The 18,893-nt window shown below is 42.5% G+C and overlaps 1 protein-coding gene across 2 annotated transcripts in view; it reads right to left on the bottom strand.

Moving 5' to 3' along the window:
- Positions 1 to 3,163: 3,163 nt before the first annotated feature.
- sv2ca (synaptic vesicle glycoprotein 2Ca) overlaps positions 3,164 to 18,893 on the bottom strand; it is a 170,498-nt gene continuing 154,768 nt past the window's right edge. For both annotated transcript variants that reach the window (XM_078396641.1, XM_078396642.1), the window contains exons 11-13: positions 16,198 to 16,401; positions 13,576 to 13,735; positions 3,164 to 12,764 (exon numbers count right to left, since the gene is read on the bottom strand). In XM_078396641.1, coding sequence (XP_078252767.1) covers positions 12,581 to 12,764; positions 13,576 to 13,735; positions 16,198 to 16,401 — 548 coding nt within the window. In that variant the 3' untranslated portion in view covers positions 3,164 to 12,580. The remainder of the gene's footprint in view (positions 12,765 to 13,575; positions 13,736 to 16,197; positions 16,402 to 18,893) is intronic.

Genomic DNA, 18,893 nt, shown 5'->3' with positions numbered 1-18,893 from the left:
CCATCAGGTCTACCCCGCCATTCAATCATGGCTGATCTATCTCTCCCTCCTAACCCCATTCTCCTGCCTTCTCCCCATAACCTATGAAGGTTATGTAGGTTAATTGGCTTGGTGTATGGGGTAAATTGTCAATAGACAATAGACAATAGACAATAGGTGCAGGAGTAGGCCATTCGGCCCTTCGAGCCAGCACCACCATTCAATGTGATCATGGCTGATCATTTTCAATCAGTCCCCATACCCCCTGACTCCGCTATCCTTAAGAGCTCTATCTAGAATGCATTCAGAGAATTGGCCTCCACTGCCTTCTGAGGCAGAGAATTCCACAGATTCACAACTCTCTAGTGTGTGTAGGATAGTGTTAATGTGTGGGGATTGCTGGTCAATGTGGACTCGGTGGGTCGAAGGGCCTATTTCCACACTGTATCTCTAAACATAACCTCTGACACCTGTACTAATCAAGAATCTTTTGAAACTGTCTGAAACTGAAAGGCAAGAGGGCACTCAAAGAAAGGGTGTTTAACTTAACAGAATGGAAAAATTATAACGCATTCTGGATGGATTATTTCTTTTCACTTTCATTTTTTTCACACAGAGGGTGGTGGGTCTATGGAACGAACTGCCAGAGGGAATAGTTAGAGCGGGTACTATAACAACATTTTAAAGACTACGTCTGGGGAAGGGTTTTGACTCAAAAAGTCACTTATTCCTTTTCTCCAGAGATGCTGCTGGACCCGCTGAGTTACTCCAGCATTTTGTGTCTTTTTAAAAGACATTTGTAGGGATATGGGCCAAACAAGGGGGCGTGTGAGACCAGTGTAGATGTGGCATCTTGGTCGGCATGGGCAAGTTGGGCCAAAGGGCCTGTTCCCTTGGCTGATTGGCTCTACGACTTCGTCTTTTTAATACCACAAAAGATGGCTGATTAAGCTGGGTTGATGGGTTCACTGGTAACAGTGAAATGCTTCATTTCTTTGCTCTCCACCAGTTCCCCTGTCGATCTCGGCGGCTCCCCAATGGGGCCCCCCTTCATTCTCGTAGCCCCACTGGCAGGTCCCCCCTTTGTTCTCAGCGGCCCCCAGCCGGGTCCCCCTACACCCTCGACAGTTCACCTCACTCTCGGCCTCCCCTCCCCCCCCCCCCCCCCCCCCCCGGCAGTTTATCTCACTCTCGACGGCCCATCTCATTCCTCACTATCTCCCTTCTCCCTCGATGGTCCCCCTCGCTCTCGGCACTCAAGAATCACGATTGCTGGGTACAGGGCCCCAGTGAGACCGCACCTGGAGTACTGTGTGCAGTTTTGGTCTCCAAATTTGAGGAAGGATATTCTTGCTATTGAGGGCGTGCAGCGTAGGTTTACTAGGTTAATTCCCGGAATGGCGGGACTGTCATATGTTGAAAGACTGGAGCGACTAGGCTTGTATACACTGGAATTTAGAAGGATGAGAGGGGATCTTATCGAAACGTAGAAGATTATTAAGGGGTTGGACACGTTAGAGGCAGGAAACATGTTCCCAATGTTGGGGGAGTCCAGAACAAGGGTCCACAGTTTAAGAATAATGGGTAGGCCATTTAGAACAGAGATGAGGAAAAACATTTTCAGTCAGAGAGTTGTGAATCTGTGGAATTCTCTGCCTCAGAAGGCAGTGGAGGCCAATTCTCTGAATGCATTCAAGAGAGAGCTAGATAGAGCTCTTAAGGATAGTGGAGTCAGAGGGTATGGGGAGAAGGCAGGAACGGGGTACTGATTGTGAATGATCAGCCATGGTCACATTGAATGGCGGTGCTGGCTCGAAGGGCCGAATGGCCTACTCCTGCACCTATTGTCTATTGTCTATTGTCTATTGTTTAAATCCTGGAACTCCCTCCCGGACAGCTGGGGTTAATTTCACATTAAAACCTGCAGTTGTTCAAAACAAGAACACACCACTGCCTTCTCCAAGGCATTTACAGATGGTCAATACAGATAGACACAAAATGCCGGAGTAACTCAGCGGGACAGGCAGCATCTCTGGAGAGAAGGAATGGGTGACGTTTCAGGTCGAGACCCTTCTTCAGACTGAAATGTAAAATATTTTAACATATTTAAACTATTCTTTTCTGGTCAAGGCAGATGCTGGCCTTAACACAAAGCCCAGGTCCAAAAGATATAAATGAAGAGGAAAAAGTTCTTCCGTACATTTTAATGCCACTGAGAACGAAGGGGGACCTGGCATTTCAAATAGATATCTGTTACAGAATGAGATCAGTAAATTGTTCTTTAGATCATATTATAAAAAGGACCAATGAACATTGTTCTGAAAAGACACTTGGACCGGCACGTGGATAGGAATGTTTTGAGGATATAAGCTAAACATAGGCAAATGGGACCAGCTTAGTTGGGGCATGGATAAAGTCGTAGTTAGAGTCTTACAGCAAGGAAACAGGCTTTTTGGCTCAACTTGCCCACACAGACCAACATGTCCCATCTACACTAGTCCCACCTACCTGCATTTGGCTCATCTCCCTCTAAACTTATCCTATCCATGTACCTGTCTAAATGTTTCTTAAACGTTGCGATAGTACCTGCCTCAACTACCATTTTCGATAGCTCCTTCCATGCACCCACCACCCTTTGTGTGAACAAGTTACCCCTCAGATACCTATTAAATCTTTCCCACCGCATCTTAAACGTATGTCGAAGGTTTTTATTCACAAAATGCTGGAGTAACTCAGCAGGTCAGGCAGCATCTCGGGAGAGAAGGAATGGGTGACGTTTCGGGTCGAGACCCTTCTTCAGACTGAAGGGTCTCGACCCGAAACGTTACCCATTCCTTCTCTCCCGAGATGCTGCCTGACCTGCTGAGTTACTCCAGCATTTTGTGAATAAAAACCTTCGATTTGTCCCAGCATCTGCAGTTATCTTCTTATATTAAACGTATGTCCTTTGGTTCTCGATTTCTCGAAGGACCTGTTTCCATGCTGTAAGCCGAAGGGCCTGATTCAATGCTTTATGACTCAATGACTATAATATTTGATGCGACAAAATCCTGGAAGTATTGAAAAAGAATATATTTTTATTCTGCTGCCAATGTGTTCCCTCCTCTGTGATCCCTTCTATCCAGTTAATATACAGCTCATGAACTTGATGCTCAACAAAAACACAATTTCAAATCGTTTCTACTTAGAACATTGTTGATTTTATTTATTTTAATACCATCGAGCAAAAACACTCTTGTTTCCAAATGGCTCGCGTTGAACCTTTTTATTCATTACACCGATGATATTTATTTTGGCAATTCTTTTTATACACGATCCCACAATTTTTTTAATTCACACTGTACATACAGTCATTCTACATTTCACATGCCCTTTCACAAGTATAGACACAACTTAGGAGATCCACAATCAACACACTGTAGATCTAGTGCACTGAAATCCAATTGATTAGTTGCAGCATACAAGCAATATGCATATCCCAGTTTTTGGATAACATTAACAGAAAGATAAAGGAAAAATTGTACACAACCAGCTGACACACAATAGCAAGCGTATAGAGTAGATGACCGGGGGTGTTTTGTTTTGCCCAAACCTGACTATGGACAGATGCATAGTCAGGGACATCGCCAACATTAAGAATAGGAGAGTCAAATATAGTACTTTTTTAAAATTAAGGTAATAGATATTCTTAAGCCCCTTAAATCATCTCTTTTGTATCTGTCCTATGTTACATACTGGTCCAATAGGTTATATTTACGTGTATGTAGTGGCCTGGCGGAGGCCAGAGAAAAGGCAAGACGCCAGGCAGTGTTTAGTTAGATTCTTTATTAGGCTGTGAGCTGGTGCCCACAGCGTAGTTCTCGTAGGGATGGTCCACGCCTTCCCTTGGCCTGATCCGCCACATGTGTGTTATTCTTTAATATTATACCATGAGAAAGAATATAAGGACAATACATATTGGAGCCTCATCCATCATTGACCGTAAAATGGAACAACATTAGTCGGTTTCAGACAAAGTTAAACTAAATCGTAGTAGTGTAACGCTATTGCTGGAAGCAATACCCAACTTGATCTCTAAGTTTGTAAATTACCACACATTGTACTTTACAAACATAATAAATTCTATCAAATGTAATCTGGTCTAGTTATCATAAAATATATATTTTTATGAATCCTTATCACATCATGGCTATAAGACAAACTGTACAATAATATGAAAGAAATCAGAACATTATGATTGAAAATTGGAGAACTATCCTGAGAGCATTCAAAACCAATTTCTTTGATCCTGCATGCAAAGGAGAAACATAACTTTGTAAAGTATTGTTTGTTTGCTTCGACAGTGTCTTCTTTGGAGGCTCCTCCCGTGAATGGTCTCACACACGGTGTCATGGACTGATAAGACTGATCATCCATTTTCACAGTTTACTTTCAGCTTTCCATTTAAAATGTGCCATCAATGGATGGCATGAGCTGAAAGTTACTGAAAGCGGGGGAGTGGATGGAGAGGGGCGAATCTATTACTTCGTGTGTTAAATTTGACAGCACCATTGGTGTGAATACAGTTGTGTGAAAGCCTAGCGACTGTTCATTATCTATCGTTAATCGAGCTTTTTTGACCTGCTTAAATGTACAATCAATCGCTCAAAGACACTGCTTATTAAAAGAAGAATATTGAGGTTGCAGGGAAAATATTTCAGAATCATAGAACTGTTATGGCACACAATGGGGTTATTCAGCCCATCAAGTCTAAACCACCTACTCCATTCCCACCAATACCATTTCCTCAGTCTTTCCACATATTTTGCAAATTATTCTCTTCCCAATTTTCTTTGAACTAGCCTCTACATTAAAAAACCTTACTTTCCACATATTTTGACAAATATTCTCTTCTTTTCTTCCCCGCCTCTTTAAAAATGATTCTGCTTTCTTCATCTTTAAAGGTAGTGAGTTTCAATTCAGATACAGTCTCTGCATTCAAAAATTCTGTGTGTCTCTCTGACTTCCTATAGGCAACTTTTAAATCTGTGCCCATAGCTTCTTGCAACTTGTACTTCTTTCCAGGTGAGGCAGAGGTTCAGCTGCACGTCCTCCAACCTCATCTATTGTATCCACTGTTCCAGTGGTCAACTTCTCTACATCGGCGAGACCAAACGCAGGCTCGGCGATCGTTTCGCTGAACACCTCCGTTCAGTCCGTCTCAACCAACCTGATCTCCCGGTGGCTCAGCACTTCAACTCCCCCTCCCATTCCCCAATCTGACCTTTCTGTCCTGGGCCTCCACCATTGTCAAAGTGAGGCCTTGCGCAAATTGCAGGAATAGCACCTCATATTTCGCTTGGGCCGTTTACACCCCAGCGGTATGAACATTGATCTCCCACTTCAGGAACTCCCTGCTTCCCCTCTCAATCCCCTCCCCTTCCCAGTTTTCCTACTAGTCTTTCTGTCTCCAACTACATCCTATCTTTGTCCCACCTCCTCCCCTGACATCGGTCTGAAGAAGGAATTAAAAGAGTTGGATATGAATGTATTTATTTACTGAAGCCAAATTGTGGCCCAAATTTTTTTCATTTATTCATTTTTCAGGTAATCATGAGTAACCTGGGTTTAGAGTGTCCCAGTTTGGCTTGAGACTCTAGTTTAGAGCATGGTTATATTATACGATCACAGAGGGTGCGTTTCACATCTGCATAATAATCTTTGCATTCATCATTAATGTTTTATAGTTTCAATGAGGGCAGTTGAATACATTTGCAGGCTGTCGACCATAAGTATCAATCAACAGTTATTACCTCTTCAATTAATGACACTGCTCAAAAAGGAAAATATATCTCAAAACATCGGAAAACAGAATATACATTAATTTGCTCAAACTCCACCGTTTGCATCTTCAGTTATCAGTTGCATTACAACTTAGAACAAATTGTTGTTAACCGCATCGCATGATCTACACAGTAAAGATATACAGCTAGCCTGCTTGGTTTTTGCTTGTGTTAACACTTGCACCACATCGTGTGCCCTTTCCACTAAAGGGTGAGTAGACACAAAATAACTTTCCATTAATGTACAAAAGTTACCGTCCATCTTTTCAGCAAACACGTACAAAGTGTACCCCCCCCCCAAACGCCACACTGCAAATTGCATGCCGAACTATATTCAGAAGCTAGTAAAGTGACTGTGCTGAAATACTTACATCAAACGTGAGATCTGTTTTACAGATGCATTCTGATTAACAAATTCTGTTACAGTCGTGTTTTCCCCATCCCCGTTATATTTTGTAGAAAATGTCCTAACAAGACTAATGGTAGTATTGCGTTGCTCTTATCTATATACACAAGATTTATAGGCAATACCAAGAACACCCATAGGATTCTTCACTTATCCTATTGGATAGCATTGGATTTAAGTTATAAGACTCTAAATAGGTTACATATAATTTATCAATAGTTTGTCGAATGGTTATTTAGCAGTTGTAGGTCTTTATTTTGTTACTATTGATGAATCTACAAATTGCATATGCATCGTGTGTTAGAATCTATAGGAGTTGACTGTACAATCTTATAAATTTGTATACTACACAAATTTCATTGTTGAAATATTATACTATAGTCTTTCTAAAGCGCTTTGTCCCTCTGGCCAACTAAATTCTGGCGATGACCCTGGCAGAGATAGATTAACGTTCACAAATGTAGAGGAACAACTGCAGTGAGTTCTCACATTTACATACTAGACTAGATCTACAGACGCATACACGTACTTAAAGCACTAGGACACAAGGAAGTTAAAGACAAAATATTTCAGTTTTCACACAGAGGCAGGAAAATATCGTTCTATGCAGAATAACGCGAAGTTTGCAATTCTCTTGCATTTCTCAGGAGACAGCTCTGATACCCATAAGATTTTAACCTGGCAATAAGAAGGAAAATTTGCTGCCTTGATCGGAATATTTAGATAGAACATTCTGGATATGGAGTTCAGAATGGAAACCTGGTATCCAAGTCACAAAAGAGAACGCCAAGTATGTATTAAAAGATTCTTCAAGATGTTCTTGGATGTTTTGTCTTTTTTTAGACCACTCCTAATTAATCCAAAAGTTTTGATTAGTAAGGGTGTCAAAGATTCCGGGGAGGAAGTGGGAGAGTGGGATTGAGGGGGAAAGATAGATCAGCCATGGTCAAATGGCAGAGTGGGCTCGATGGGCCGAAAGTGCCTAATTCTGCTCCTATTTCTTATGAGCTTATGGTCTCAATTTATTCTGGCTGTTTAGAGGATTAGGCTAGAATTGTTATATTGTTTTTGATTAAGTGAATTGATTGAAAGGCACAGCATGAGAAACATGCCGACCATCGATCACTCTAGTCCGCACTAGTTCCCACTTTTGCATCCAATTTCTCCACGCCAACGGCAACTTACAGAGGCTTTTCAACCTCCAAACCTGCACCTCTTTCGGGATATGGGAGGAAACCGGAGCATCCAGCGGAAACCCACATGGTCTACAGCGAGAACATGCAAACTCCACACAGATAGCACCCCAGGGCAGGATCGAACCCAGGTCTCGGGCACTGAGAGGTAGCAGTTCTACCAACTGCGCCACTGTGCCGCTCATACACAAACCATATTAAAAAAAAAAGAAATACAAATTCTACAGAGATATAGTTGCTCAGAAAATGAATCTCGAGCAAAATGTCAGAAGTATGTTCAAAATGAAGACATGAGAGGAAGAATTAGGGACAAAATAAATGAGCCTCCACAGATTCAACGTTATGCTTGTTTAAATTTCAGTTCAAATCAACATGTAGCAACAAAAAAAATGGAAGATAAAAAACTGGAGCGACTTATCTTGAGAATGAATTTGCTGAAAACTTTTAAAAGGTGCAAAAATATTATCCTGCAGGGAAATGCATTCTTGAGCTGAATCAATGTTGTGTTGAGCCAGAGTTAGAAAAGTGCTGGAGTAACTCAGTGAAGTCAGGAAGCATCTCTGGTGAAAAGGAATAGGCGACGTTTCAGGTCGAGACCCTTCTTCAGACAGGTCACTATTTGGTTCAAATATTGAGCCAATTTGTTGTAATGTTTTAAAGAAAACAGAAAGTGCTGGAGAAACTCGACGGGTCAAGCAGCATCTGTGGAGGGGATGGACAGACGATGTTTTGGGTCAGGACCCTTCTTCAGACTGCTTGGAGTGAGGGGAGAAAGCTGGAAGAGAGCGGTGGGGAGAGGAGGGACAACGCTGTATTGCCATGTTTGCTTTGTCCACTGGAGGTCAGAATCCTGCAAACATTAGCCTCAAAACTGATTCCCAGACAATGGTGCTAAAAACACCGTGAAGTCACATCAGCGTGTGACACACTTCCTCGGAAATAAACTCCATTGAGGTGATCGGGGGAATAGTAAAACGGCTTAGAGTGAATAGAGGCCATCTCTCCCTTGCACTCCATTTTCCAGTGAAAGTAATAAAAAGTAAGCAAGCCCAAAATCCATTTCTGATAGAAAGAATCATAGAGTGATACAGTGATACAAAATCCATAGATAGAATCATAGAGTGATACAGTGTGGAAACAGGCCCTTTGGCCCAACTTGCCCACACCGACCAACATGCCCCAGCTACACTAGTCCCACCAGCTTGTACCCCTCCAAACCTGTCCTATCCACGCTGGGATAGTCCCTGCCTCAACTACCTCCTCTGGCAGCTCATTCCGTACACCCACCACCCTTTGTGTGAAAATGTTACCCCTCAGATTAAATTCCTTTGACCAGGTTAAGATTTCAACAGAGCAGAAGAGTTGAAATAGAAGAAGTATACTTGTCATTGGAAGAACCTTTGCCAAACGCCTATGTGGATCCAAGTTAAGGAAACAGAATATCCAAGAATCACGCCCAGCTTTGCAATGCTGGGAACATGTTTGCTAACGTGTTGCCTCATGTTTCCAGTTCCGTGGAATACTTAGTTGTATTCCCCTGCTGAAAGCCACAATCATCACACTTCTGCTGATAGCTTGCAGCAACAATTTTCTAACGACTACCTTGCATTTTGAGTAAAGGACGGGATTAATGGGCAGGATTTGCAATCTCGCTGGACGGAAGAGGGATGTCTAAACCCGACCTGATTCCTATGCTTTAGCCTGTCCAAACCCGACCTAATTCCTTTGCTCCTTCCCCTGACTTCACAAGAAAGGAGGAAGAACAAAATACGTTGTGAACACTTCAGCAGGTCAGGCAAAATCCATGGAAAGAGCATAGGAGTTAACGTTTCAGATCAAAGACTTTTTTACCAGGAATAACTTCTTCCCCACGGTTATCAGGTCTCTGAATGGTCTTTCCGGAAGCTAGGGCACTGTCTGATTCCTCTCTCCCCCATTGTGGACAAGGGACTTCATCTACGCAACTGATGTACTGCACGCTGAGAATTATATTCTGTACTCTGTATCTTTCCTTTGCTCTACCTATTGTACTTGAGTTTGGCTTAATTGTATTTATGTGTAATATTATCTGATTTGATTGGATAGCATGCAAAACAAAGCTTCTCACTGTAGCTCAGTACACACGACAATAATAAGCCTAAACCCAAGAACGCTTAAATTTCCGACCAACATTAAACTCTCTTACAAAGACTTGTGAAGTACATTCATTGGTCTTGTCAATTAATCTTTCTTTGGAAATGCTTTTGAGAAGCACCTTGGGTTTTATTTTTGCTGTTAAACGTTCTGATAGAGTGATACAGCATGGAAACAGGCCCTTCGGTCCAACTTGCCCACACCGACCAACATGTCCCAGCTACACTAGTCCCACCTGCCCGCGTTTGGCCCATATCCCTCCAAATCTGCCCTGTCCATGTACCCAGTCTAACTGTTTCCAAATGTTGGGTTAGTCCCTGCTTCAACTACCTCCTCCAGCAGCTTGTTCCATACCCCAACCACCCTATGTGTGAGAAAATTACTCCTCAAATTCCTATTAAATCTTTCCCTCTTCACTTCAAAGGGTGATCTGAAAGGTGGTCTCTTATTTCTCCTTCCAGAGCTGTCTGACCTGCTGAGTGTGTTTGACATTTCTCTTTTTATTTCAGATTTTCAACACCTGTGTGTTTTTTAAAACTATTTATTCACTAGAAAGTAGAAGGCTCGACGGACAGCTGAATAAATCACAGAATAGCTAAATTTCCATGCAACATTGAAATTAAAAGTTGTATTCATTGGTCTTGCAATTTAAACAAAAAAGAATTTTGTTTTTTGAGAATAACTTTGGGACGTTTTTAGATGGTTTCAGGTGCTTGCTGCTCTGAGTGGAAAAAATAATCAGCCATCTGGAGTGTTATTCCTGTCCCTGATTATCGAAAATGGTATGAACACTGTACTGTTAGTGAGCTGGATTGATCTCCATTGGGTTATGTTGGTACAAAATCAAACTGCTTTAATTTCCTGTTTATTTTTCAGAAGGGCATGAGGAAGGAAAAATGCACACCAATAGTCCATCAAAGGAGAGAGTCCAAATCTGAAAACGAGCTGTGTGGTTCACTATGTCCAATGGAAGAAATAAATTGGCAAATGCAAAACTATGGTAAGACATTCCTCCCAGCTGCCTCTGCTGTAGACTTTCTATCAGGGGCGACGCGGTGGCGCAGCGGTAGAGTTGCTGCCTTACAGCACCTACAGCGCCAGAGACCCGGGTTCAATCCCGACTACGGGCGCTTGTCTGTACGGAGTTTGTACGTTCTCCCCGTGCCCTGCGTGGGTTTTCTCCGAGATCTTAGGTTCCCTCCCTCACTCCAAAGGCGTGCAGGTTTGTTGATTAATTGGCTTGGTATAAAATGTAAATTGTCCCCAGTGTGTGTAGGGTAGTGTTAGTATGCCGGGATCGCTGGCCGGCACGGACTCGGTGGGCCGAGTGGCCTGTTTCCGTGCTGTATCTCTAAACTAAACTAAAGTCATACTTAAAAGCCAGGAGAAGGATGCAAGAGTCGCTCCAAGGAAATCCCGGGCTAATGTTTGACGATTCACCACAAAACTACGCTACGAAGGGAGTACCTCTGGGCGAAATAAATGTTGGGATCATCATGAAATTGTGTTAATGTTTAGGCATTCCTATTCTGCTCCGCATTTACAATTTCACTTGAAATATTTTATATATAATTCAAACTACAAGAGGCACAATGCATATTTTACAGACAAACATGAGGTCGAAGGCCATTCAGGTTTCAAATGAACACTCTATATGGGTTTTGGTCACACAGTCAATGTCTTTCATGAAATCTAATTAATCTTTTGATTTTGGAATATTATTGAAGATCTCTAAAATAATAATAGCTGATTGTTATCCTCTGCTTCCTGAAATGATTATTTTTTTCACTTCAGTGGAACCTATTTATCAGGGGTTGATACAATGGCTAAAAATAAATTCCAAGGTAATTATTTTCATGTAGGAAAGGAATGCACAATGAAATTCCTTTACATACAATAATATATGTAAAATAATATAATTAATTGAATAATGTGTGTTTATTCTAAAATTTATTTTTAGTGCATTTTTGGTAGAAAATCAGACTGCTTTAATTTATTACTTTGCAGAAAAAAATAAAAAGGAAAATGTTACAGCAATATTATATCAAATGAGAAAATTTAAGTTTAAAAAGTTCAATTTTTGCATTATAATAGTACTGGTAATTGTACAGCCACTGTACTGTATTTTCTGAAAAAATAAAGTTGGCAAATGCAAAGCTATGGCCAAAAGTTCCTCCCATCTGCCTCCAACATCCTATTGTAATTTCTGAAAAAACCCCTCAAGAATTAATTTTATCAAAGTGGTTTGATGTTTCAGATCTGTTGTTAATTCATGTGTTTGGACAGTGGTTAATACACCATTAGGGAACAGAAGTGGAAATGCACAAGTCCACAGTTTTCATTTCTTTGGGAGACGGCTTCCAATTGGCAAGTGGCTCATTGATCATTACTACCGGAGTGGAATCTAGAGCCAAGGGCAAGTATGTAGTCTACAATGGCATGAAATTAACAACAAGGATTAGAGACGACGACTAACTTCTCATGATAAAATCTTTTACTTCTATCTATAACGACATTGCCCATTGAAATTATAATGAAAAATGCAACTCACTGATTTAGTGAACATTAAGAAATTGAATTATTTCACATCACGGATTCTATAAACATCTTGTTAGGATGAATTATGTGCCATTATTTGCCATCAGTATTGCCTCAAAACTTTACTAATGCGACAGATTATATGATTCATTGTGACTGAAGAATTCAAATTGGCTTAGGTATATAGATGAGAGGATAAATCTGATAAGCGGAGACATGTTGGCTAAAAACCCTTCTGTCAGACTAGGTCCTCTGTCGCGTCTTGGTCTATCAGTAATACGGACAATCGTGGGCTGCAGCCTTATCAAATACATGGCTTTGAATTAAGTGAGAGTGCGTACAATCGAGAAAGCAAAATGTAAACTGCACAGAATCTAAAGGGAAAGCAAAGAGGAAGTACTTGTGTGTAACAATTAGTTGTTTGTCCACACAACAGATCTTGTTATCCAAACATTTCACTTGACCACGACCATTGGGCACCAAAAAATCCAATGGAAGGCTGTACCGAATCACATGAGCACCTGGTTTCTTGTGTCAGGAAGTCGGAGTCCCACCAAGCCACCGCAGACGAGGACGGTGGACGCCAACAGAATCGGGATCGATTTGGTTATACCCACCAAGGAGCCGAAGATTAGATTTCCAAGTACAGTAGCAGCTTTGCACAGGGAATTCAGGAATCCGAATCCTGTGGCTCTGTTGAAAGAAAACGCAGAACGTTATTTTAGTCAAAGAGAATTACAGGTACAGAGCATGCAGGTACAGCAGGCAGTGAAGAAAGCCAATGGAATGTTGGCCTTCATAACAAGAGGAGTTGAGTATAGGAGCAAGAGGTCCTTCTGCAGTTGTACAGGGCCCTAGTGAGACCGCACCTGGAGTACTGTGTGCAGTTTTGGTCTCCAAATTTGAGGAAGGATATTCTTGCTATTGAGGGCGTGCAGCGTAGGTTTACTAGGTTAATTCCCGGAATGGCGGGACTGTCATATGTTGAAAGACTGGAGCGACTAGGCTTGTATACTCTGGAATTTAGAAGGATGAGAGGAGATCTTATCGAAACGTATAAGATTATTAAGGGGTTGGACACGTTAGAGGCAGGAAACATGTTCCCAATGTTGGGGGAGTCCAGAACCAGGGGCCACAGTTTAAGAATAAGGGGTAGGCCATTTAGAACTGAGATGAGGAAAAACGTTTTCACTCAGAGAGTTGTGAAGCTGTGGAATTCTCTGCCTCAGAAGGCAGTGGGGGCCAATTCTCTGGATGCTTTCAAGAGAGAGTTAGATAGAGCTCTTAATGATAGCGGAGTCAGGGAGTATGGGGAGAAGGCAGGAACGGGGTTGTGCATGATCAGCCATGATCATGGTGAATGACGGTGCTGGCTCGAAGGGCCGAATGGCCTCCTCCTGCACCTATTGCCTATTGTCCATTGTCTATTGTCTAATTGTGCTCCTATCACTTATGAACGTATGAACATGAACATTTGCAAAAGAAAGCTGGGTTGCAGACCGACCTCCTGTCAGTTGGCAGAAGCTCTACGGTGATCACGTCAAGGGAGTTCCACGCGGAAATGGTGAGACCGTTGTACAGGCACAGCATTCCGATCATTATGGCTTCACTGTTCCCAAACCACAGGAAAAAGCAGCTGATCCCAGAGAGGACCATGGAGCCACCTACAGAGGTTGGAAAGGCAACAGGTTTCAATGTGAAACAGGCACAGAAAACGCTGCAATGCATGGCATCGCCAACGTGTGTGGGAAGGAAAAAATAACAATCAAGGATAGCAATGACTTTATGGGAATAATAACAATCACAAGATGACCTGCCCAAACAAGAAAAACATTTGCATTTTCATGACTTCCAAGGTTTAGTTTAGTTTAGTTTAGTTTAGTTTAGTTTAGTTTAGTTTAGTTTAGTTTAGAGATACAGGGCAGAAATTGACCGTTCGGCCCAAGCCATCCCCATACACTGGCACTATCCTACACAAACTAGGGACAAATTACATTTTTTACTGTAGCCAATCAACCTACAAACCTGTAAGTCTTTGGAGTGTGGGAGGAAATCGGAGCACCCTGGAAAAACCCACGTCATCAAGTCAAGTCAAGTCAAGTTTATTTGTCACATACATATACAAGGTGTGCAGTGAAATGAAAGTTGCAACGCCTGCGGATTGTGCTAAAACTACAAAACAGAATAGAAAAAAAAATTTTAACACAAAAAATAAATTAATACAGTAAATTAAATTAGTCCCCGGTGATATGAGAGTTAACAGTCCTGATGGCCTGTGGGAAGAAACTCCGTCTCATCCTCTCTGTTTTCACAGCGTGACAGCGGAGGCGTTTGCCTGACCGTAGCAGCTGGAACAGTCCGTTCCTGGGGTGGTAGGGGGCCCCCCATAATGTTGCTGGCTCTGGATCTGCACCTCCTGATGTATAGGTCCTGCAGGGGGGCAAGTGTAGTTCCATAGTGCGTTCAGCCGAACGCACTACTCTCCGCAGATCACAGGGATCACAGATCATAGGGAGAACGTACAAATTCAGTATAGACAGCACCTGCAGTCAGGATGGAACCCGGGTCTCTGGCGCTGCAAGGCAGCAACTCTAACCCTGCACCACTGTGCCAACTCCTAAAAATCCTTACAGCTAATGAGGCACATATTGATTTATAGTTATTGTTAGGTGGGAAACTAATCTATGCACAAAAAGGGTCCCAGTTGCCAAAGCAAGAAACATTCTTGTATTTCTTCAAGTAAAATAATGTAATTGTCCGATTAATTCAACGCCAACTTTTCCCATCATGCCTCCTGATGTAGTTCATCAAAAGGTCGGCAAATTCATTTTTCCTTCCGAATTCCATTTTGTGGCAAACAACTTTACTTTAAAATCTAGAGCTTCTTAGTTTAGTTTAGTTTAGTTTAGAGATACAGCGCAGAAACAGGGCCTGCGGCCCACCTAGTCCGTGCCCACCAGCGATCCACGCACGTTAACACTATCCTACACACACTAGGGACAATTTACACATACACCAAGCCAATTAACCTACAAACATGTACGTCTTTGGAGTGTGGGAGGAAACTGAAGATCTCGGAGTATACCTACACAGGGCACGGAAAGAACGTACAAACTCCGTACAAACTACAGCGCCCGCAGTCGGGATCGAACCCGGGTCTCTGGCACTGCAAGCGCTGTAAGGCTGCAACTCTACCGCTGTGCCACCATGCCACTAAAAATATCCTGTGAGTCTTAACAGAATGCTTTGAGAAATGAGAATGTGGTAACATCCCGATTGAGATGACTGCAAGCAAAGCGGGTTGTTAACATACCACATTCTGTTTTCACAGGACGTTAAACTTCGAGTGAAAATGATCATGTGACAACGTTGTAAATTGTGAAAAGTATATTTACAGTTTAACCCAGGGGTACATATTGGATTTCTGAGGATAGTGCGTATATGGAATAAGATGCCAGAGGAGGTAGTTGGGGCGGATACAATACCATTTAAAAGGCACTTGGACAGGTACATGGACAGGAAAGGTTGAGAGGGATATGGACCAAATGCGGTCAAATGGAACCAGCTTAGATGGGGCCTCTTGTTCGGCATGGATGAGTTGGGCCTAAGAGCCTGTTTCCATGCTGCATGACGAGAAATCCAACAAACGGGCAGAATTTCAGCCAAGTGGAATTCCAAGAATTTTCTGTCCTGACTACCTGATTGTATCCCACTGGACTGTAAGTGAGAGCAAGAGGAGAGAGGGATCATAAACAAGCTTTATGCTGTCTTATCCAGGTACCCACATGACCTTTAGACTGAGATACTAACAAGAATTTTGGCCTGTTTTGCTCTTTGCCACGAGAGCCAATAAGCCCATTAGTGTTAGTTTGAATACTGCGCTGGGTAAAATTGGCTAATTCAGAACAATTTAGAAAGCAAACCTGCTGTTTAATTCATTCCAGGGTCAGGTTGAGAGCAAAGTTCTCTTTCCAAATAAGAAGCAAAGGAACCTGAACAAGATGGTTGGAATCAAACTGGAATCAATTCCATTCTTAACACTCCATTAAATGAGGTGGGATTGTGAAACTACCAAGTGCTCATTACCAATCAACTGAAATGTTCGGAAAATCGCATGAGACTTTACCTAACATTGTCAAACGTCCAATTCTATCCATCAGCAACGCGGAGATAATATTTCCTGGCAACACAGCCAACGTTCCAAGGAAGTTGACAAAATATATCCAGTAGGCACTGTAGTCTTCATCAAAGTTAATCTGACATCCTTTCTTATTGTGTAGGAAAGTAGTGTTGATAAAATGACAGTCAATGAATTTAGATTCTTCAAGATCTGAAGAAAATCAAGAAAATGCAAGTAAATTTTATGCTTGGCAATGATTCAAAGGTGAAATTATGAATCAAATAACTTGACGGTCGGGGTATTTCCGCCTTATTATTCCTCATTATCCGTGTGAACGGCTGCCAAGAAAAATCAAAGTGGGTAAGCACAGGGAGAAACACTGGAAAACTATGCGGTTAATTATGAAAATATTTCCGCTCAAACTCTGTAGACAGCATTCAGGTTAATGTTTCACAAGGCGTACTGTTTATTGTAGATGATTGGCTGTGCTATATTCCCCTGGGTGGGAGATGTAGTGTGAAATAGCTACTGTATATATATTTATATATATATATAGTCCCAAACTTATAGGATCTCCCAGTTGAGACCAAGCGTAATCTTGTTGACCATTTCACTGAACACGTGACTTGGTCCACCAAGTTCTATCCTGTTTGCTCTCTATTTTAACTCCCCTTCCCACGCTGGCCTTTCTGTCCTGGGCCTCCTCCACTGTCAGGGTGAGGCCCCACACAAATTGGAGGAACAGCACCTCATATTTCGCTTGGGCGGTTTACAATCCGGCAGTATAAATATTGATTTCTCTAATTTCAAGTAACTCTTGCATTCCCTCTCTCTCTGCCCCTCCCTAGTCGTCCTGCCAGTTCTACTGTTTGCATCCTTATATCCCTTCGTTGTCACCTCTTTCACAGCCAACAATGGACCATTGTGGTCTCCGCCTTTACTTGGTCATCGGTGCCACCTCTGATTTGTTCTGAAGCTTTTCATACCTCTAGTTTCCCTCCAACCCTGACCCTTAATGTGACGAAGGATTTCGAACCGAAATGTCACCCTATTCCTTTTCTCCAGAGATGCTGCCTGACCCGCAGAGTTACGACAGCATTTTGCGTCTAGCTTCTAGAATTTCTCTGTTGGTTATTGAAGGAAGATGTGTGAATAAGTGGTTTTGTCTTTGATGAGATCGCACACAGTGTGATTTCCTCACTGATATATTACATCAAGAGGTAAATTTGAAATCCGGACGTGGAAATGTTCTTCTCGCCTCATGTTCAAGTTCCCACTATCCCACCCCCTCTTTCCCATTCCCCACCAACCCCTTCCACCTACATCCATTCCTCTGGCTTCACATTTCGCTCCTCTTCTCTACTAAATCTTATAGCTTTTTTGTTCATCTCTAGCCTTTCTCCACCTATCTGCCAATTAAAACCCCCGTCACCTGTATCCACCTATCACTTGTGCAGGAAGGAACTGCAGATGTTGGTTTATACTGAAGATAGACACAGAATGCTGGAGTAACTCCGCGGGTCAAGCAGCCTCTCTGGAGAAAAGGAATAGGTGATGTGACTATTCCTCTTCTGTCTAACCCGCTGAGTTACTCCAGTATTTTGTGTCCACCTATCACTTGTCAGGCTTTGTCCTGTGCCCACCTCTCTTCCAGCTTTCTCCCCTCCCCCCCCACTTACCCCCCATCTGAAGACAGGTCCAGAACCAAAACATCACATATCCATGTCTTTCCGAGATGCTACCTGACTTGATGAGTTACTCCAGCACTTTATATGTTTCTTTTTGTAATCTAGCATCTGCAGTTCCTTGTGTGTACACAATGAGATTCTATTTGCATTCAATTTCATTCAATGCTCAGAGTAGGTATACTTCACTGACAATTTCATGCTTGGCTATGGTTGAAGCTACCAGTGTATTGATGACCAGTCTGAAGAAGGGTCTTGCCCTGAAACGTCACCCATTCCTTTCCTCCAGAGATGCTGCATGTCCAGCTGAGTTCCTCCAGCATTTTGTGTCTCTCTTCAATATACTGATGATGTTGAAAACGGGATCTAATTATATTCAATCTCTTAACTAGTGGTGAAACGTGACTGTTCTGAAAGTTGTTGTAATTTCATCAGTTACTTGCTATTTGTCCAGTGCAAGGGGTGTCACCACTTCTGTGATGTTTCAGACTACTTTATAAGGGGTGAAATCTCTACCTCCCATTCACAAAGGAGCAAATGGACTAAAGTTTCCATGAAGCATAGTTGAAGTGGCAACTGTAAACTAGGTGAATGCAGGCTAACTGGTTTAGTTTAGTTTAGTTTAGAGAAACAGCGTGGCAACAGGCCCTTCGGCCCACCGAGTCCACGCCGACCATTGATCCCCACACACTAACACTATCCTACACACAGCGAATTAACCTACAAACCTGTACATTTTTGGAATGTGGGAGGAAACCGGAGATCCAGGAGAAAACCCACACAGGTCACGGGGGGAACGTCCAAACTCCGTACAGACGGCACCCGAGTATTAGGATCAAACCCGGGTCTCTGGCGCTGTAAGGCAGCAACTCGACCGCTGCGGCGCCATGTTCAGAAGGATTATTATGGGCCTTGGAACTGAAGGGTACAGACCAGGTCTTTGAAGAGGTAAGGATGTTTCACAGAGCAGACCATTCTCTGTGGCTTGGTTTGGACGCTGGACATGTCACTGAAATG

Source organism: Rhinoraja longicauda, chromosome 3 (assembly GCF_053455715.1).
Source record: "Rhinoraja longicauda isolate Sanriku21f chromosome 3, sRhiLon1.1, whole genome shotgun sequence".
In the NCBI taxonomy this organism is placed as follows: Eukaryota; Metazoa; Chordata; class Chondrichthyes; order Rajiformes; family Arhynchobatidae; genus Rhinoraja; species Rhinoraja longicauda.
Note: the sequence above shows the minus strand (reverse complement) of the source record. Positions and strands in the feature narration are given on the sequence as shown.